Source organism: Nelumbo nucifera, chromosome 7 (genome assembly GCF_055504915.1).
Source record: "Nelumbo nucifera cultivar China Antique chromosome 7, China Antique-T2T, whole genome shotgun sequence".
NCBI lineage: Eukaryota > Viridiplantae > Streptophyta > Magnoliopsida > Proteales > Nelumbonaceae > Nelumbo > Nelumbo nucifera.
In genome coordinates, this window is record NC_142655.1 from 41,569,305 (window position 1) to 41,591,651 (window position 22,347).

Consider the following 22,347-nt stretch of genomic DNA (forward strand, 5'->3'; position numbering starts at 1 on the left):
GAGGTTAAGTGTAAGACAATTGAGAGTAATACCTGATGGGATAATATTGCATCTGCCCATAGTTCTTGGGTTTTCATAAGGTGGCTTGATCCAAGAACCATTTAGTATAAATGTTGGGCCCATTATGAACCCATGGTGATTGACTCAGGGGTTCACTGTCTTCTACAATGAATCCGGCCAGGCCTTGTAACAGAGGTTGGGCTAATGTGTAGATTAATGTTAGGGTCCCACGCCATACAAAGAAAGCCAACTAGCAGAAGGTTAAGGAATAAGTTAGCACATAAGCTTAATAGGTCTAAGGCCCAATTTGAACTGGGCTTAAGTTAGTTAATTAAAAGGAGGCAAGATCTGATTTATAGTCTGATTAGGATTAGCTGAAGAGATAAGATAAGTCTTATCCATTTAAGAGTCTAGATCCAAATATCAGATTTGGATCAAGAAACTCTCTCCTAATTAGATTAGGAGGCTGATCCAAAGAAGACTATAAATAAGGGGGCGAATTCCTCAATTTATATACACAACAATCTATAGAGTTCTCTCATGTTCTTGCCATCCCTACCCAGTTCGATCTTCACTTGTGGAATTGATCAAGAAAGGTTCTTGATATTGTTTATTGGTTGAAGAAACAATCTGAAGTCATGCTCACCAGCCCTTGTTCGATTCTTGCTTAAGAGTCCCAGTTCTTGCTGAAGAGCCATTCTACTTGGTATCAGGTATATCCCTCAATTCCTATTGGTTTCAGATCTAGTCCGGTTTTGTTTGAAGAATGATCCTTGAAAATGCAGTTTTCTAAAATAGGGAATGCGATTCTCAGATGGGAGAGAGAGAAATTTTTTAAATTTCGCCCAACCTTACTGTAGGGTTCGGCCATCGATATAATGGATCTTTCATACCTTCAGTGGTATCAGAGCTAGGTTCACATTCTTGAACCAAAATCAGATCTGATCTGAACATGCACAAATAGGTAGAATCGGTTCTACCCGATTTGTGCAGATTAGGTTTTTTCTGAGAATTCGGTTCTCAGCTATGGGTGATTGATCTGAAATTGAATTATTTATTTTCTGCAATATATTTATAACTGTTCTATTTGTATTTCTAGAAATATGGGTTGTTCGTACAGTGGAGATCGAATTTCTTTAGGTGTTGTGAATCTGCGCATCTACTACTTTATTCTATTCATTCTGGCTCTGTAAATAATAAATTTTTTTATTTTCTAGACGAAATGTATAGAAATTTGCCTCTAATGTAATTAATACATAAATTAGGTATTTTCTTTTATTTTTCATCTGAAGAAATTGCTAGGAGCGCGAAGGAGAAATTTTGCAGATTTGGGTTCGGCAATCTGTGATTTATAGTTTTGGAAACTGCAAATTGCGAGCTAACTTTTGTTTTGTAGGGTTGTAGCCCTACGAACAACCCTCTTGCTATTGTTTACTGATTCTTGATTGTCATGTATCAATTTTTAATTTCAAATCATGTTTTAAGAATTGGATCATGAATTAAATATCAAACCCTAAACCTATTCGACACAGATTGGACCAAACTGGTTGGACCAAATCTGTGGTTCGATTAGTGCTGTTAACAGTCCTGAAATTCCATATATGGGCTAAGGGTTTGATGGTTAATTTGTTAGACAGTTTTGTATGCCCTTAGCTTCAATCAAAATGATGTACTTTATGAGTTTATTGTAAATGAATAAAAGTGCATATTTGATTCATGTTCCCTTGGTATGTTTCTATGTAATACCCTTAAACTATACACTTAATGAGACTCATGTTAGTTTAGAATGTTCACAGCCAGTGGGTCGGTCTGGGGAGACCTATCCTGATAAGGTTGACACTGCGATGCCACCAAGTTGGTTGGGGTGGCCTGTCTTAGCTGCCAGGGTGGGACCCTAGGCACATACAGTGTAGGATTAATTGAATCTTTGAACTGGACCAAAATTCTAGTATTGCCCTGGACCTTGGAGATTGATGGGCAAAATTGGAAAGTTACACCCGACCCCTAGACGCGATTATGATACTGCACTAGGTGTCGGATTGGGCTGTCTTAGATGTACCAATCAGTGAGATCCTTAGCGGGGGTCAAAACCTGGGTATGTTGGGACAGTCTGAGAACTCATCCGAGTGGGTGATCATAGTGATAGGATCAGCCCCTTTGTTGGACAAAGGTAATGATCGGGGATGCACTCTCACTGATGGAAACCAAGATTGCCGGCAGCCGATTTCAATCGTTGAGATTTGTTTTGCAAAGTATATTTTATATGAGATATAAAAGTATATATAGTATGGTTTCCAAAATGTTTGCAAGAAGGTTTTAATTCCCGGGATCCATAGAAGTACGGAGTGCAACACTGTTCCTTGCAGCCGAGGGAGAGGTCCTTTCTTGTCGGGCAGTGTATGATTATTATGGGCTGAGAGGTTATGTGTAAGACCATTGAGGGTAATGCCTGATGGGCTAATCTTGCATCTGCCCACAGTCCCTGGGTGTTACAAGGTGGCTTCGCCCAGGGACCACTTAGGGTAAGTGTTGGGCCCATGGAAACCATTTGATGGGTTTTAGGGGGTGCACTGTCCATAACAGTGTATTCGGCCAGGCCTTATAACAAAGGTTGGGCCGAACCCATGTGGCTGATGTGTAGATCAATGCTTGGGTCCCACGCCATACAAGGAAGCCCAACTGGGCAGCAGTTAGGAAGGTTAAGTGAGCACATAAGCTTAATGGACCTAAAGCCCATTTCGAACTGGGCTATTTAATTAGTTAATTATGGGGCAAATTCTGAGATGGATTAGCAGATAGGATAGGGTCTTGACCCTATCCACTCAGTGAGTCCAGATCTGAATGTGAATCAGATCTAGGAACCTCCTAATGAGATTAGGAGAAAGCTAATCTATTCTACAGATAAGATGAAGATTTATCCTTATCACCTAAAGAAAGGGCTGATCCAAATATGATTTGGATATGCAGCTCCTAATTGGATTAGGAGCTGATCTTTTAGGTTAACAAAAGAAGGAGGGGGCGGCTGCCTTTAGAAGACACATAATCAGATCCTCTTCGGAGCTGAAATCATAGAAGAAAGAATTAAGCAACCCTGCAGAATTCTTTCTTACCGCCTCCTTGTTCTTGCCGCCCTGTTTGCCAGTTCGATCTCCAGTTGTGGGAGAAGTCAAGATTCGATCTTGACATCAGTTCTTTGAGAAAGAATTGATAGGAAGCTGTGCTCACATGCCATCCTGTTGTTTCTTGCGAAGGACAGAATTCTTGAAGAAGAATACTGTTGATTCTGCTCCATCCTGCACTGCGCCATCAGTGGGAGCAGTCTTTGGATCCTTCTTTGGGCGTGAACACCTTCATTGGGGGATGCTATTTCTCCATATCAGGTATAATCCTCTCCTACTCCTTTTGGTTCAGATCTGGTTCAGTTTATGGTTCAAGATTGATCCTTGAAAATATGATTTTCTAAATAGGGAATGTGATTCCCAGTTGAAGGGAGAGAAAAATTTTTGAAATTCGCCCCCTAATTCCACAAGATTTGGGCGTCCATACGATGGATCTCTCAGCCCTTCATAATTGCAATGTGCAATTCAGCTCACATCTGTAAAACCCAGTTTTAATTTGTTAAAACTGCATAAGACCAATACAACATAAAAGCTATATGGGTCGAACTGCTCTTTGTAGTTCAGCCCATATACCTAGATAATATTAATTGGTAATATTATGGATTTTAAATGGGCTTTAATTGTGGGTTTTATAGATATTGATTCATTTGATCAATTATGGATGTTGATACATGTGATGTGCTGCGAACATGGGTCATAAGCATTTGGCCCATGTAAATACGTTAGTGGCTCTTTCGCACACCATGGTTGAATGTACATCATTGCCATAGTGTCCGTAAGATCATTGGATGATCTCTCTGCATGATGAGCCCCACATCAGCTTCCTCCCCAAGAGGAACCGTGCGGAACCCTAGCCATTCAGGGCTCATCTAAATCTGACTTTGAGAAAGTCAATGGGAGCCACTTTGGTTTGACCTAATTGAAACAAGGGCGTAATTATTCATTCCCTCCTAAAAATATAAGTGCATGTGATAGGGAGATTCATATGATGAACTCTCTAAACGCCTTCCATCATTAGCATGAAGATGGTTCCTTCAGTAATGAGGAGATACACCATAAAATTGGGTTATCCTTTTGCTGTCAGATCTATTGGATTGTTTTATAAGATGATAGGGGTATCATAGACCGATGTGGGAGCGGCCTTTCCTAAAATGGAAGACTCACTCACGGTACCTTGGCTTTCATGAATATGATGGGTAAGCACTTATTGGACAAAAAGGTTTAACCTAAAATGGCAATGAACCTTGTTTGGCAGAGGCCAAAGGGAAAGCTCATAAGATGACTAGATGTGATCCTTCACAGAAGGTGGTGGGGTTATGCAGCTGAAACAGTTGGCTCCATGCACTATATGTGATTTTCCACATTTCTAGAGACATACTTTGTAGTCTCCATCATTGAGATAGAAGGGAAATCTCAGAGATGAATAAATTGAAATGGATCATAGATTAAAAGTCATATCTATGTAGTAAACATGAATCAATTCAGGTTGTGGACTAATAATCTGCCTTGCCTTTTATCATAAATGGCAAACGGAAAATTTGTCAAGTTGTTGGACGATAACAAACTTAAGGGCTCAAATTATGCTGACTGGTTCTGTAACCTTATGTTGGTATTAACGTCTGAGAAATTGGACAAGGTTGCTAAGAACCCTGCTCCGGATCGTCCGAGTGATAGGGCTTCTGAGGCATGTAGGAAGGAGTATCAAGAATGGGATGATAAGAATTCTCTTGCCCGGTGCTACATCATAGCCTCCCTCGACAATCCGATACAAAGACAATTCGATTAGATCGAAGTGTTCAAGGATATCCTGGATAGTCTGAGGACAATGTATGAAGAGCAGAATTGTTCTACTCGTCAGAAGGTCTTGAAGTTGTTCATGACTGCAAAAATGACCGAGAGCCAAATGGTTCATGACCATTGTCTCAAGATGATGGGTTACATTAATGAAGTAGAGGCACTTGGGTCAGGGCTAGATCATGTCACCAAGATTGATGCCATCCTAAATTCCTTGCCTCCCTCCTTCAATCAGTTTATCATGAATTATAACATGAGTATGGTATATGTTAGCCTTCAGGAACTCAGCAATATGCTGCAAAGGGCTAAAGAACTGATTAAGAAGGATAAATCGATAGCCATGCTTGTTGAAGGTGGCAATTCGGGTAATAAGAAGAGAAGGGCAAAGAAAAAGCCTCCGAAAAAGACTAGCAAACCGAAAAAGCAGAAGGACGACAAAGCATTGGATGCCTGTCACTTTTGCAAACAGACTGACCACTAGAAGAGGAACTATCCTCAATATCTGGAGACTAAGAAGCAAGGTAATTTTGAATCTTTTATCCTAGAGACCAATTTGTTGGTCGCTTATGCATCCTGGTATATTCACTCTAGGCTTCAACTCATGCATGTAACACATTGCAGGGGTTCAAGAAAAGCAAAAGACTCAATGACGGAGAAGTAACACTCTACTTGGGGATTTCTGCAACAGTTGCAGCTACAGCCATAGGAACTGTAGAACTAGTTTTCAGAGAATGAACAATTGTACTTAAAGATTGTCTTTTTGTACCTAATTTAAGAAGAAATTTGATTTCTATCTCAAAATTGTGTTTGGATGGTTATTCTATCTTATTTAGTAATGTAATTACTATTAAACAAAATAACAAATTTCTCGCATATGGAGAACCTGAGAACGGTCTCTATGTTCTCCATCCTTCTCTGGAAACAAACATTACCGGAACTACGTCGAAAATAATCCCCAATAAGAGAACTTGTGATATAGTTAATCCCACGTGCCTGTGGCATTACTGACTTGGCCACATTAATATAGATCGTATCACAAGGATGGTCCTTTGGATTTTCTAACTATAGAAGATCTTCCAACCTGTGAACCTTGCCTTTAGGATAAGATGACGAAGAGACCATTTACGGGAAAGCATGAAAGATCTACAAGCACACTTGACCTTATACAAACTGATGTATGTGGTCCCATGAATGTTAGGACACATAACCAGCACGTTTATTTTAAAACATTTACCGATGATTTTTCACGGTATGGTTATGTGTACCTCCTAATGAGACATACGTCTAAATCATTTGAAAAGTTCAAAGAGTTCAGACAAGAGGTCGAGAAACAGTTAGGGAGAGAAATTAAGACCCTTCGATCAGATCAAGGTGGCGAGTATCTCTCTAACGAATTCAGGGACTACTTAAAGGAAAACGATATTGTTTCACAACTGGCTCCTCCTGCTACACCACAATTAAACGGTGTGTTAGAGAGGAGAAATTGGCCTCTGTTAGATATGGTCCGTTCACTTCTCATCCAGTCAGAGTTACACACATCCTTTTGGGGTTTTGCATTAGAGACTGCAATTTACGTGCTGAACCGGGTTCCAACCAAATCCGTTCCTAAGACTCCATATGAGCTATGGACCGGTAAGAAACCAAGTACAAGACACTTGAAGATTTGGGGTTGTCCAACACATGTTAAAAGAACTAGTGCAGACAAATTGGAATCCAAGACCAGTCGTTGCCTATTTGTAGGTTGCCCCAAAGGCTCTATAGGTTACTTATTCTATGATACAAAAGAGTAAAAGGTATTTTGTAATCAAAATGCCCACTTCCTAGAGGAAGATTAAATCCTAGATAATCTTCATCAAGAAGTTGTTCTTGATGAGGAGAGCCCAGGGGTAGTGGGAGATGTCCCACTAGCTCTAGAAAATAACCAACCTAAAAGATCTACCTGGGTTTTCAGGCCTCCAGTTCATTACGGCTATGACCAAGAAAGTTACTTGGTGGAAGCCATGATCGGTGAGGAGGATCCCATGACTTATTTGCAAGCTATGTTGAACATAGATTTCTTGAAGTGGGTAGATGCCATGAGAGCTGAGATGGACTCAATGGAGACCAACAAAGTCTAGACTCTAGTAGATCCACCTCATAGGGTAAAAGCAATTGGTTGCAAATGGATCTATAAGAGGAAGAAGGGCCCCGATGGTAAGATTGAGACCTATATGCTTCATCTTGTGGCGAAAGGGTATACTCAAAAAAAGGGAATCGATTATGAAGATCCTGCTAGCTATAGAATCATACCATGACTACGAGATTTGGCAAATGGATGTCAAAACCGTTTTCCTGAACAAAGATCTTACTGAAAATATCTATATGCAGCAACCACAAGGATTCATTGCTACAGGTTAGGAACACATGGTATGTAAACTTAATCGATCCATATATGGACATAAGAAAGCTTCTAGGAGTTGGAACATCCGGTTTGACTCTACCATCAAACAGTTTAACTTTGAGCAGAATCCGGATGAGTCCTGTGTTTATAGGAAGACAGTGGGAGATATGGTTACATTCCTAGTTTTGTATGTAGATGACATCCTACTCATTAGGAAGGATGTACGGATGTTAACTATGGTGAAAGTGTGGCTTTCACAGCAATTCTTTATGAAAGATCTTGGAGAAGCCTCCTACATCTTGGGTCTTTGACTCTATAGAGATAGATCGAAGATGATAATAAGATTATCCCAATCTACTTACATTGACAAAATAGTCAAGAGATATAGTATGGAGAACTCTAAGAAAGGAAATGTTCCTTTCAGGCATAGAGCCATTCTCCCCAAGGGTATGTCTCCCAAGACCCCTGAGGAGATTGAGGGCATGAAGGAGATTCCCTATGCCTCAGCTGTAGGGAGCATCATGTATGCCATGCTGTGCACTTGGCCCAACATTGCTCAAGCAGTGAATGTGGTAAGTAGGTTTCAATCTAACTCAAGGCAGGAGCATTGGATAGTTGTGTAACACATACTTAAATGCCTCCGAAGGACAAAAGGAGTTTTGTCTGGTATTCGATGGTAGTTCACTATAGATCGTCAGGTATACTGATTCTGACTTCTAGTCAGATCCAGATGATAGAATGTCTACATCTAGTTACATCTTTGCGATGGGGTCCTTAGTAGTAAAAATGGCAGATTCCATAACCCAAGGCGAATACATTGCCGCAAGTGAGGTTGCCTAATGAATGAAGGTGTTCATTCTAAAATTTGAAATTCAGCACATCACCCATTCCACTGTTGTGTGAAAACATTGGATCTACAAGAGATTAATGGAAAAATGTAGCATTAGCAGAGAATGTGGCAGACTCATTGACTAAGCCCCTAACACAGAAAGTGTTTGAGAAACATGTGGAAAGTCTAGGACTCCGGCTAATACCCGATTGGACCTAAGTGCAAGTGAGAGTTGCTAGAAAGTGTATGCCCTTAGCTCCAATTAGATTGATGTACATTATGTCATTTATTGTAAATGAATAAAGTGCATAATTGATTAATGTGATTTGGTGTGTTTCTGTGTAATACCCTTAAACTGGACACTTATGAGACTCGTGTTAGTTTAGAATCTTCACAGCCATTGGATAAATCTGGAAAGATTTATCCTGCCAAGGCTGACACTGATGTGCCACCAAGTTGGTTGGGGTGGCTTGTCTTAGCTGCCAGAATGAGACCTAAGCTACATACAGTGTGGGTTTTTCTTGAAACCCTGAACTGGACCAAATTCCAGTATTGCCCTGGACCTTAGAGATAGATGGGCATGTAATTACACCTGACCCATAGACTCGATTATGGTACTGTACTAGGTGTCGGATTGGGTTGTCTTTGATATGCCAATCAGTGAGATCCTTAGAGGGGGTCAAAACCCAGGTATATTGGGACAGTCCGAGAATTCATCTGAGTGGGTGATCATAGTGACAGGATCAGCCCCTTGTCGGATAAAATGAATGATCGGGGAATGCACTCTCTCTGATAAAAACCTAAACTGTCGGCAGTTAATTTCAAACGTTGAGATTTGTTTTTGCAAAATATATTTATATAGAGATATACATATATATTATGGTTTCAAAATGTTTGCAAAAGGTTTTAATTCCTAGGATCCAAGTGAGTAGAGAGTGCAGCACAGTACCTTGTAGCCGAGGGAGAGGTCCTCTCTTGTCGAGTAGTGTTTGATCATTATGGGCTAAGAGGTTAAGTGTAAGACAATTGAGAGTAATACCTAATGGGCTTATCTTGCATCTGCCCACAGTTCTTGGGTTTTCATAAGGTGGCTGGATCCTAGAACCATTTAGTGTAAATGTTGGGTCCATTAAGAACCCATGGTGATGGACTCAGGGGTTCACTGTCTCCTACAGTGAATTCAGCTAGGCCTTGTAACAGAGGCTGGGTTGAACCCATGTAGCTGATGTGTAGATTAATGTTAGGGTCCCACACCATACAAAGAGAGCCAATTGGGCAACGAGTTAAGGAGTAAGTGAGCATATAAGCTTAATGGGCCTAAAGCCCAATTCGAACTGGGCTTAAGTTAGTTAATTAAAAGGAGGCAAGATTTGATTTATAATCTGATTAGGATTAGCTTAAAGGATAAGATAAGTCTTATCCATTTAAGAGTCCAGATCCAAATATCATTTTTGGACCAAGAAACTCTCTCCTAATTAGATTAGGAGGCTGATCCAAAGAAGACTATAAATAAGGGGGCGAATTCCTCAATTTATATACACAGCAATCTATAGAGTTCTCTCCTGTTCTTGCTTTCCCTACCCAGTTCGATCTCCACTTGTGGATTTGATCAAGAAAGGTTCTTGTTATTGTTTCTTGGTTGAAGAAATAATCTGAAATCGTTCTCACCAGCCCTTGTTCGATTCTTGCTGAAGAGTCCTGGTTCTTGCTGAAGAGCCATCCTACTGGTCCTGCTTTACCACACACTGTGTCATCTTTAGTGGAAGCAGGTTTTGGTCTTCTTCTTGGGCGTGAACACCTTCATTGAGAGTTACTACAACTTCGTATCAGGTATATCCCTCACTTCCTATTGGTTTCAGATCTGGTCTGGTTTTGTTTCAAGAATGATCCTTGAAAATGCAGTTTTCTAAAATTGGGAATATGATTCCCAGATGGGAGAGAGAGAAATTTTTGAAATTTTGCCCAATCTTCCTATGGGGTTCGGCCATCGATATGATAGATCTCTCATTCCTTCATCTACTATGCAAAAGGGATCAATTTGTTTGTGTTAATGTTGTATGGGTTGTTGAATGTAGCATTGTATGCTGCTTGCTTTTTAGTGCTTTTCAAGAAATCGTTGGAAGGGAGTGTTGTATGGAACATGGGAGTTGTTTTTTCGAACATGGGGAAGAGACATGGGATCGAAGACTTCGAGATATCAGTGTATTTTTTGTTGGATTTTAATCTCATTAGAGATTAAATCCAATGGGTTTGATTGGCCAATTACATGAGAAATTGCACCTGCACACTTGTTTTAGAAAACAACTTTTCTCTTACTAAAATCAGTTTTGAACTTGTCCCAAAGTGGATATTTACAAGTTTTGTTTTGGGTTTTTTAATAGGAGCTGATTTACACTCCTTAGAAAAAGTAGAGGAGAGTATGGAGGTTTGATACTGTGCAACGTGTGTGCGGTGCAATGAGGCGCTTTAGAGGCACACTTTTCTCGCACTTTGCTTGCACCCGCGTGGCTCACGAAGGGTAGCTTTGGTTTTAGTGTGAAGCTGACCGTTGATCACCGTTGATGAGATCAACGGTCATGATTCGATCGGGTGTGATCAAGAGGCACAATTCAAAGTTAACAGTCATTAACTATTAACTACCTTTTAAACAGTCACAATGTTTGAAATTGTGGCTATTCAAGGTGCCTTATTTGAACCAACACCTACCTTTTCTTCATAACTCTTCAGAAACTATTTAAGGGTAATGAATCAGACATCTCACAAACAGCAATTTCGAAATTCACTTTCTCTCTCTCTCTTAGTTCGGCCTGCTATAGTCTCATAGAAGGTTTATTCGGAGACTCTTCATCTTTTCTAGTTATACATTCTCGCCCAAGGCTCTATTGTATCCTGGGAATGGATTTTCCTATAACCCAATAGCAAACTCAGTGAAAATAAAGTGAGGACGAATAATGTTCTAAAGACAATGTGTTCAGACACACCTCAGAGCTTCTCCTCCAAGTTTCAGTGACCCCATTTCCCAACAATTTTAGAATGTTATTCTATAATGGAGGTGGAAGCAAGTATGATTTCAATCAAGATGATGAACCAAGATCTTGTTCGACTCGACTAGTTTGATGGAGCAAGCTTCAGTCAGTGGCAAGACAAGATGATCTTCTTTCTAACCACTCTAAAAATGTACTATCTCTTGGATCCAAATCTACAATCACTTCCTGAACCCACTGACAAAGACTCAAAAAAACTGAAGAAGGAAAGAGCAAAATGAGAAGAAGATTCACTTGTGTGCCGAGGACACATACTGAATGCCTTATGAAACTGGTTCTATAATTTCTACAAGGAACTTACATCTCCAAAAGAAATCTGGAAGGCTCTGGAATTCAAATACAAGGTGCAAGAAGTAGGTACGAATAAGTATCTTATTGTAGAATACTTTGACTTCACTATGAACGACCATAAGCCCATACTGGAGCAAGTTTATGAACTACAGGTGATAGTCAACAAAATTTGATCCCTTGATATCATCCTTCCTGAATCTTTCCAAGTGGGAGCAATCATTGCCAATCTTCCACCCTCTTGGAAGGATTACAGGAAGATTCTGCACAAGGCCAGAGAACTTACCTTGGAGCAAATTCAGCAACACCTTTGTATTGAAGAAGAGTCTCGGATTAGAGACAGTAGGGATAAGACCCTGGTCGGTATGCTGAACTCTAAGGTTAATTTTGTGGAAAACGGATCGAAGAAGACTAACCCTGCATTACAAGTAAAGAAGAAGGACGGGAACTTAAAGAAGAGCAACAATAAGAAAGGATCCTGCTATGTTTGTGGAAAGAATGAGCACTATGCTCGAGTATGCTGACATCAGAAAGGTGTAACCAAGTCTACAAGCATGGTAGAAGACAATCTGGTAGCCATGATTACTGAAATCAACATGGCAGAATCGTTTTCTAGATAGTGGTTTGATTCAGGCGCCACAGTCCATGTTTGCAAGGACAGGTCCTTGTTCAAGACATATGAAGAAGAAATTGATGGCCAAGAGTTATAGATGGGAAACCAAACATGTGCCAAAGTTGTTGGAATTGGCAGCGTAGAATTGAAATTCACATCCTGAAAGACACTGACTCTCTTGAATGTTCTCCGTGTTCCTGAAATTAAAAAGAACTTGGTCTCAGTAAATCTTGTTTGTAAGAGGGGATTCAAAGTTGTTTTTGAATCTGACAAACTAATCCTATCCAAGAGTGGAATGTTTGTTGGAAAGGGATATGGCTATAATGGTATGTTTAAATTAAGTATTAATGAAGGAAAAGGTTCTGCATATATTGTTGATTCTTTTTCTTTATGGCATGATAGATTAGCACACGAATTTTAAATCCATAAAAAACATGAGTAAAGTTGGTATACTTGCTTATAGTAATGAATCAAATGAAAAATGTGAGATATGTGTAAAATCTAAAATGGCCAAGAAACCTTTCCCTAGTGTTGAGAGAAATTCTCAACTTCTAGAACTAATTCATTCTGACACATGTGAACTCGATGGTGTATTAATTAGAGGAGGTAAGAGATACTTCATAACCTTTATAGATGACTTTTCTAGATACACCTATGTCTACCTTATGAGAACTAAGGATGAAGCCTTTGACATATTTAAACTATACAAGACTGAAGTTGAAAATCATTTAGAAAAGAAAATTAAAATCCTTAGAAGTGATAGGGGTGTTGAATACTTTAAAAATGAGTTTAATTCTTTTTGTGAAGAATTTGGAATAATACATCAGAGTTCTGCTCCATATTTTTGTGAAGAAAGGAAAAATATAACACTTATAGAAATGATAAATTGTATGTTGATGAGAGCTAATGCACCCTTAAACCTGTGGGGGGAAGCACTCATAACAGTCTGCCATTTACATAACAGAATTGTTTCTAGAGTTAATAACAAATGTCTATATGAATTATGGACAAGAAGAAAGCCTAACTTAGTAACCTAAAAGTGTGGGGTGCTTAGCATATTACAAAGCTCCAGATCTTAAAAGAACCAAGTTATGACTCAGTGCAAAGACAAGTATGTTTGTTGGATATGCAAAACATAGCAAGGCCTATAGGCTTCTAAACTTAGAGGCCAACATAATAATTTAAGCTAGAGATGTTGAATTCTTTGAAAATAAACAATGTTCTGAATCTACAGATAATGACAGAGAACCTGAAAGAGAAACTCAGATCTCAATACCAATTGGTAATAATGAGACTAAAAGAATAAATAACATAATTGTAACACCTACAGTAGAACCTAGAAGAAGTCAAAGACAAAGAATAATGAAACACTAAGGTTCTAATTTTATCTCTACTCAGTCAATTGTATTTTTGGTCGAGACTGATAGAGAAAAGATTTTAAATAAGATACCCATTGTCCTGAACATTGAAAATGATCCAAAGACCTACAGTGAGGCCATGACCTCTAGAAATGCTACTTTTTGGAAGGAAGCTATAAATGATGAAATGGATTCAATAATGTCAAATAATACATGGGTACTAGTAGACTTGCCTCCAAGATCAAAATCAATCAAATGTAAATGGGTGTTTAGAAGAAAATACAACACTGATGGAACTATACAGACTTTTAAGGCTAGATTGGTTGCCAAAGGATTTAGTCAAAAGGAAGGGATTGGTTACTTTGACACCTATGCACTAGTGGTTAGAACAACTTCTATTAGAACACTCATAGCATTAACATCCATTTATCACTTATCTATTCATCAAATGGATGTTAAAACTACTTTCCTAAATAGTGATTTAAATGAAGAGGTTTATATGGAACAATTAGAAGGATTTGTTCTTCCTGGAAATGAGAAGAAAGTCTGTAAACTGTTTAAATCACTATATGGTTTAAAACAAGCACCCAAACAATGGCATGAGAAACTTGATTCTTGCATTCTAGCTTTTGGTTTTAAACACAATAGTGTTGATAGATGCATTTACTCAAAATTTACTAAAAATTATGGTGTAATTATATGTTTTTATGTTGATGATATGCTTATTATGGGTACTAATATGGTTGGTATAAATGAAATTAAAAACTACTTATCCTCTATCTTCAAGATGAAAGATTTAGGAGAAGTAGATACCATCTTGGAAATAAAAGTTAAAAAGCATAGTAGGGGTTATGCATTAAGCCAATCACAATATATTGAGAGAATACTTGAGAAATTTAAGCATTTAGAATTTAAAGAATATAGCACACCATATGATTCTAGTATAAAGCTAGTAGAAAATTCTGGTAGAGCAATTGCACAACTTGAGCATGCTAGTGCAGTAGGAAGTCTGATGTATGCTATGCTTTGTACTAGACCTGATATTGCATTTACAGTAAATAAACTTAGTCAGTTTACAAGTAATCCTGATGCAAAGCACTGGAAGGCAATTGGGAGAGTTCTTGGGTTTCAAATGAACCTTGGAACTTGGCTTATTCTACTTTGATTATCCAGCTGTAGTAGAATGGTACACTGATGCAAGTTGTATTACTGGTAATGGAGATAACAAGTCCACCTCTACATGGATTTTTGTCCTTGGTGGGGGTGCAATATCTTGGGCATCCAAGAGACAAATTTGTATATCTCACTTGACCATGGAATCTGAATTCATAGCCTTGGTGACTATTGGAAAAGAGGCTGAATGGATTATGAATTTATTATTGGATATAAAACTTTGGCCTAGTTCTATGCCTCCAATTTCCATTTACTGTGATAGTGAGGTGACTCTGTCAAGAGCCTATAGTGGTACCTACAATGGTAAGTCCAGACATATAAGTCTGAGACATCAATTTGTTAGGCAACTGATTCAAGATGGAGTCATCACTATCAATTATGTGAGGTCAAGTAAAAACTTGGTTGATCCTCTTACCAAGGGTTTGGCCAACGAATTAGTAAGAATGACAACCAAAGAAATGGGATTAAAACCCTTTACTTAGTCACCAGTAATAGTAACCCGATCTGAATTGAAAACCATCAGTATTGGGTTTAATGGGTAAGAACAAGTTATAGCAATGTCAATGTTAGCACTGACATTGAGAAATTTCCCATCACAACATAAATAGTGTTGTTCGTTATGATGAGAGGTTGAGTTAAACTCTTATCGAAGTTCTGAAATGTGTCAAATAATGGAACACATAGTGGAACTTCACCTATGTGAACATAGAAGTAGTGTCACTTCTCATGAGAGTTTGGGTTTGCTCTCGGGATTGTCCATGAAACCAGGAAAGAAGCACATGACCATAACAATGCTGAGCAAAACTTGAAACTCTTGTAGAGATTGAACATTTTGTGTGTATGGGTATCTCTGGTCTATCTTGAGAGTAATTGGTTTAAGGTCTTACCACCAATAACTTTGACAAGGCTTTGAGATATCTATACTAATAAAAGGTTTAAGTTGTTAAACACCTTTTGTATGCATAACTATGTCATAGTAGTTTGGATCGAAAGAGACCTATGTAATTGATCAAACAATGTGGGGGATTATTGGATTTTAATCTCATTAGAGATTAAATCCAATGGGTTTGATTGGTTAATTACATGAGAAATTGCACCTACACACTTGTTTTAGAAAACAACTTTTCTCTTACTAAAACCAGTTTTGAACTTGTCCCACATTGGATATTTACAAGTTTTGCTTTGGGTTTTTTAATAGGAGCTGATTTACACTCCTTAGAAATAGTAGAGGAGAGTATGGAGGTTTGATACCGCACAACGCGCAAGCACGCGTGTATGCGGCGCAATGAGGTGCTTTAGAGGCGCACTTTCCTCACACTTTGCTCGCACCCGCGTGGCTCGTGAAGGGCGGCTTTGGTTTTGGTGCAATGCTAACCGTTGATCACTGTTCAAGCTGCCTTCTCTAAACCAGCACCTACCTTTTCTTCATAAATCTTCAAAAACTATTTAAGGGGCATGAATCAGACATCTCACACACAACATTTTCGAAATTCACTTTCTCTCTCTCTCTTAGTCCGGTCTGCTACAGTCTCACAGAAGGTTTCTTCGGAGACTCTTCAACTTTGCTGATTGCAGATTCTCGCCCAAGGCTCTGTTGTATCCTGGGAACGAATTTGCCTGTAACGCAACAACAAACTCAGTGAAAACTGAGTGGGGGCAAATAACGTTCTAAAGACAGTGTCTTCAGATGCGTCTCAGAGCTTCTCCTCCAAGTTTCAGTGACCCCATTTCCCAACATCTTTAGCATAGCAAGCAGCTTGGTTTTCTTCATCTAGAACCTGGGGTTAAGGCTGTTCTACCTCCTCCTCCTCCATCTGGTGGGACATTTGGGGAAATCAACTGGAATTCTGGCCACATATGCGAAGGTTAGCTTGATGTGCTTGGGAAATGTCTTCAAGTGGGTGATCTGCATGGTTTGTTTTTACGATTGCATGAACCGCTTCTTAGAAAAGAAGATTGATATGGATTGTGGAGGAAGCATGAGGTGTTTAAAAGTCGTACTCTGTGACAGATAGTTATTTATCTATTTTTTGATAGATAAAATCAAGTTTCATGATAGATAATTAATTATCAACTATTTGATTGCATCTAACTATATAACAAGCCAAATGTAGTTAATTAATGAGACTTAAGGATGGCAATTTCTAATCTACCTGGTGGGTACCCGTTATTATCTTTCTAATGGGGCTTTGCTTAAAGGATGGGTTTCGAGGTTCTACAACCCATACAGGTATGGGTAGGATACATATTAGGCTAAATCCAAACCTCCCCAACCCACATATTGATAGAAATCATAGAAGCTTTATCTACTAGATGTTGAATTTAATAATACTTTGCATTTTATGCAAAAGATAGTTGATAGTTCATATATTTTTTACATGTTTTAATCAAATAATTTGAAAATGTGTTGTTTATTTGTGTTATTTTACTTATTTATTACTAATATGTGACAAAAAATAATAAGAAACTAGATGCTGACTCTAAACCCAACCTGCCCCTACCCTTCAAGGATTTTGCATTTTTATATACGGGTAGGGTTTGGATTCTTAAAATCCAACCAATTACGTGTTTTAGCACAGGTATAGGTTGGGAGATTTAAGAAAACAAGTAAGGTTTATAATTTACAAAACCCTCCCCAAATCTGCCTCGTTTCCATCCCTATTTAGATCAAATGTTCTAAGATCATAACCCTAGATTCATTGGATGAAATTCCATTTCAGAAATAGTGTTGTCCCCACATCGATGTTTCATATGAAAATAGGGGTGATCAACATCATACAATCATACTGTTTTTAATTGGGTTTTATTTTAAAAATTTGAGAAATAATGGAGGACAAATTAGACATTTTGCTTTTTTAGTCAATATTTGTTCACAATCTCCATTTCAAAAAAATAAAAGGTACTTTAAATATTTTTTCAAACAATAAATTTTTTTCTATCCATTTGTTAAACCATAAGGATACTTTAAATACTAGTAAGCATGCACATGCTTTGCACATGGCAATTCTAGATGATGATAATGATAGTAATAATATATCCAAAATTTTCTATAAACTATTATTTTTTTTGTTTTATATTTTATATTTTGTATTTATTATTATTAATCGAATGTAGATTGCAAAGTTTGAATCTGATTACATAAATACGTTATCCAAATATATGATAATTGGATTGAGTTGTGAAGTTTCAAGTATCATTGACAAGCCTACCTGCTTGGTACGGATACAAACGGATTAGATCAAATTTGAATCAATGTATATTTGAATATGATCCAATACTATTAACAACAAATTCGATAGCATTTCATAAACATGGATTTGAAAACGAATCCAATGAGGAAGTTAGATATTTGGATATGATCCATTCCAATTTAATTTAAAAAATAAAATATTGAAAGAAAATTAAAATATAACAATTTAAATAAAGAGAAACAAAAAAAAACAAGCATCTTTTTTAACTATTTTCATTATATATACATTTTTTGTAAAAAAATAAATAATAGAACAAATTTACAAAAAGACAATATAAATAATATATTTAAAATAATATATATGTATATGTATGTATGTATGTATGTATATATATATATGTGGTGAAAAGTAGTAGTTCAATTTACAATTTAAACCCCACAATTAAATAAGGACTAAATTCAAAAATAAGTATTTTAGTTAAAAGAAAAGTCTACAATCTTTTTCATATTTTAATAGTAGTATAAACATAGAATTATAGATATGTTCAATTTTTATTGTAGTGTTTTTTTTTTGTATTTTTGTGTATAAAACTAATTCTAATATTTTACACTTACTTTTTGTTTAATATGATATTATACATGTGCTTGAATGCATTTATTTATTTTGTAAAGTGTATGTATTCTTTATTTTTTATTTTATTATTTATTTATGATGTTATAGTTTAATACATTTAACCCAAAAGTTGAACTATTTATTGTTAATTTTTATATTTCATTTTTGGCCAGTTCTAAATTATGTATTTCATTTTCATTATTGATAAAATTGATTTTTGTTTATTACATTTATTTTTCAATTTGATTACATAAATGTGTCTAATTTTCCTATATTTTTAATTTTTTATATTTATTTTTTATTTTAAAATTTTATTACCTAACTATGACCTCATAGATTGATCAATTTGATTCAGATGGTTGAATTGCTTAACCACCACTTGGATAAAGAATGGTTTTTTTTTAAGTCGACTTTAAAATATATGGATTTATACAGTTAAAAATATTGGCATAGATGTAATGAGTAGCATTTATTAGTCAAAAGTAACTTAAAAATATAGGATTTAATAAATGGAAATTGCATTTAATACCTTAAGTATAAGACTTAATTAGAAGATATTAAATGAGGTGGAAATTAATATTTAATCTTTTTGGTGTATCTTTTTTTGTTTATTTATAAAAAAAATGTAAGATTTAAATAGAGAGAATTGAATGGGTGAAAAGTAGTAGTTCAATTTATAATTTAAACCTCATAATTAAATAGAGACTAAATTCAAAAATGAGTATTTTAGTTAAAAGAAAGTTTCACAATCTTATTCATATATTTAATAGCGGTGCAAATATAGAACTATAGATGTGTTCAATTTTTTTATAACTTTTTTGTATTTTTGTGTGTAAAAATAATTCTATTATGTCACACTTACTTTTTGTTTAATATGATAAATATATGATATTATACACGTGCCTAAATGCTTTTTTTTGCAAAATTTATGTATTTGTTTTTATTTTTGTATTTTTCATATTTTATTAACTTTTATTATTCATTTATGACATTAAAGGCTAACATGTTTGACCCAAATTTTGAACTACTGATCTTTGCCAAACAGTAAAATAATTTCATTTTTTGTTAGTTTTAAATTATATATTTCATTTTCATTACCAATAAAAATAATTCTTGTTTATTACACTTTTTTTAATTTGATTAATAAAAATATTATAAATGTGTCTAATTTTTTTAAATTTTTTATAATTTCTATATTTATTTCTATTTAAAAAAATTTATTACCTAACTATGATTTCATAGGTCGATCAATTTGATTCGGATGGTTTAATTTGATTTTGTTTTTGAGTCAGTTTTAAATTTCATAGATTTATATTGTTAAAAATATTGACACAAATCTAATTTAATAAGAGAAAATGGGAGTTAATAATTTAAATATAAGACTTGGGGCTTGTTCGTTTATTCTTAACTCTTATCTCTTAAGAAGAATCTTTTAACTTTACGAGAAAAATAGTTGTTCGGTTCCTCTTATCTTTTATCTCTTAAAGTGTTATCATACAACTTTTTGTGTTTTAATGATACCCCTAAAAAGACAAACAAAAACTCTCATATATAGGGTCAAAATGGATATTTGATAATTTTCAGAATTTAGAACAACATTCTCTACATTCAAAGTTCAAAGAAAAGAAAAGTTCACCAATACCAATATACCTCTTAATGTAATTATTGGACTTTCAAATGTCATACTTGAGGGCAAACGAATAGACCCTTAATGAGAGGGGATTAAATGAGGTAGGAAATAATAATTGAAGTTACATTTTCAACCTTATCATTAGAGATGAACTAAACACACATTTATTGGTATTTTAGTAGCTATAAAAGTTGACCTTAAAATTGTAATAAAATGATTTTTATACCATTTTTTTAATAAAAAAGTAGAGGGCCAAAAAAAGTTACACATTACATTCACACTTTTATATATAGTATAGATTTAGCCCTTTAATTTAACTCTATTTGTGAGTGACAATTCTTATCTAGTTTGGATTTTTAGACCAACTTACAGCAGATTCCCTGATCACAAATGATGAAAGAGACCTACTTGAATGATTACTAACACGTTTTAGTATGACCCACTAAAATTCTACCAACTTTTTACTTGTTAGTATACAGACGCGCGGGTTGATTGGCTCTTTGAATCCTACAATTTCTGACTTTGTCTAAAGACCAAAATTCAATGGTGAAGATGGTGACATCTGAAAATAAGTAGCGACTGGATCAACTTCCGTCTTCAGCAGTATCTCTTCACAAGAGGAATTGGAGACCTGTGGCTGAAATACTTCCTCAGTTGTTTCATGTAGTCCAAGTTCGTTTTCCAAGTATGACACCCACCTCATGCTTTCAACCTCTTTTTTGCATCCTTCAGAGTGTTGGTTAGATTCAACCCCACACATAGGAACGCTGGATGTCAACAAACATGGGTAATCGTCAAACACCTCCCAAAAGTCTAAATTAGGCTCGAATGGGATTTCAAGCCTTTCTTCTGTTTGTTCATTCTTGTTCACTTCTTGTAATGTGCTTTGAGTTTCGCACAGTCGTCCCCCAGATTCGGATTGTGGATATGCTTGCCCCTCTCTTCCTGACGCGTCAATTTGATTTGAATCTGAGACACAAGAACCACAGGAAGACGATGAAGTGGAAGGTGATAACTTTTGACATTCATCTCTGGAACGATCAACTTCCTGCACCATTCTGTTCTCAATTTCAATGCCAATTTTATCATCTAATAAAGCGTCCAAGACGTCCTTTTTCCACTCAGTTGGTGATACTTCAACTGGGGGACCCTGTTTCTCCACCAACTCCTCAAGAATTTTGGGTGCCTTTGGTACTAATCGCTTCTTCAAATGGGTATTCCACACGTTCTTAATCTCATTATCAGTTCGCCCTGGCAAATGAGAAGCAATTTTTGACCACCTGTGGAGTATTATACCATCCATCCAGAATAAGTGGATAATAATATAGAGAAATCAAGGAACCCCATTTAGAAAAGTAGACTAATTAAGAAGTTTTATCAAGTTTCTGGCTGAAGCTTACTTGTTTCCTAACAATTCATGTAGCTTGATTATGATTTCCTCTTCTTCCACGGTGAAGTTTCCTCGCTTGATATCAGGTCGAAGGTAATTAGTCCATCTTAATCGGCAACTCTTCCCACATCGAAGCAAACCTGACACAGAAAGACATGAATGTTAGATCATTAAGTTGATGTGAGGTCAATATATAATTCATTGAAATAATCACCCTAACAGGTACTAATCTTATATATTGAAGAGATGGAATTTTATTTGGTTCAGTGGAATTAACGAAAGAGCTTTCAAATCCTGCAGTTACAAAGTGGTTATAAAATTTTTCAGGTACTTTTCCCTAACAAAGTGGAACACTATTTTCGAATTCATCATCTGATCGGTCTCCCAAATAAATGATGCCATAAATAGAGCTACAAGAACTCACAGAACAGGCTTTAGAGAGAGAGAGACCTGCTTGTTTAGGGAGGGCACGCCAGTTCTCATGTCCATGCCTCTGAATGAAGGCTATGAGCTTCATATCCTCCGCTGGAGTCCATGGGCCCTTCTTCAACCCTGTCTTGTCGCAACATGGAGTGCGCCCTCGACCCATCTCCAGACACTTCCGTCAATCTCCTGCAGGGTGGGTCGAAGACTTCTTACTCCTTCGATCGACTACGGACTATAAACAGGATCACTCGCCGAGGCTTTACTCCTTTGAATCACAAATTAAGCTTCGTCTGGTGCTATATACACGTATATAAAGAGAGAGAAAGACTAACCAACAAGGGTCATGCCAAGCTCTTGGATTCTCCCGTCCTTACCAAACGCTTGTAATAAATTAGTGAAAAGGACATATATCCAATCATCCATCAGTGGATATTATTTATTTCTTCGACTTGAAAATTGCACCAAAACAGTAGGAATATGGGTTAAATTAGAAGTAATAG

General features: G+C 36.6%; 1 protein-coding gene across 1 annotated transcript; it reads right to left on the reverse strand.

Annotated features, from left to right (window-relative positions):
• Positions 1–20,035: 20,035 nt before the first annotated feature.
• On the reverse strand, positions 20,036–22,126 carry LOC104590353 (transcription factor MYB63-like). The gene is made up of 3 exons (XM_010248982.3): positions 21,872–22,126; positions 21,432–21,561; positions 20,036–21,311 (listed from the first exon to the last, which is right to left on the reverse strand). Exons 1-3 carry the CDS (start codon positions 22,008–22,010, stop codon positions 20,558–20,560), a joined length of 1,023 nt encoding a protein of 340 aa, XP_010247284.1. The 5' UTR covers positions 22,011–22,126; the 3' UTR covers positions 20,036–20,557.
• Positions 22,127–22,347: the final 221 nt, after the last annotated feature.

Bases quoted from the DNA above. Each gene is read 5' to 3' on its own strand.
- LOC104590353 (XM_010248982.3), bottom strand. From the start codon at position 22,010: ATGGGTCGAGGGCGCACTCCATGTTGCGACAAGACAGGGTTGAAGAAG. The intron at 21,562-21,871 runs GTCTCTCTCTCT...TTTCTGTGTCAG, and splicing joins TGCCCTCCCTAAACAAGCAG to GTTTGCTTCGATGTGGGAAG. The intron at 21,312-21,431 runs GTAAGCTTCAGC...AATACTCCACAG, and splicing joins CATGAATTGTTAGGAAACAA to GTGGTCAAAAATTGCTTCTC.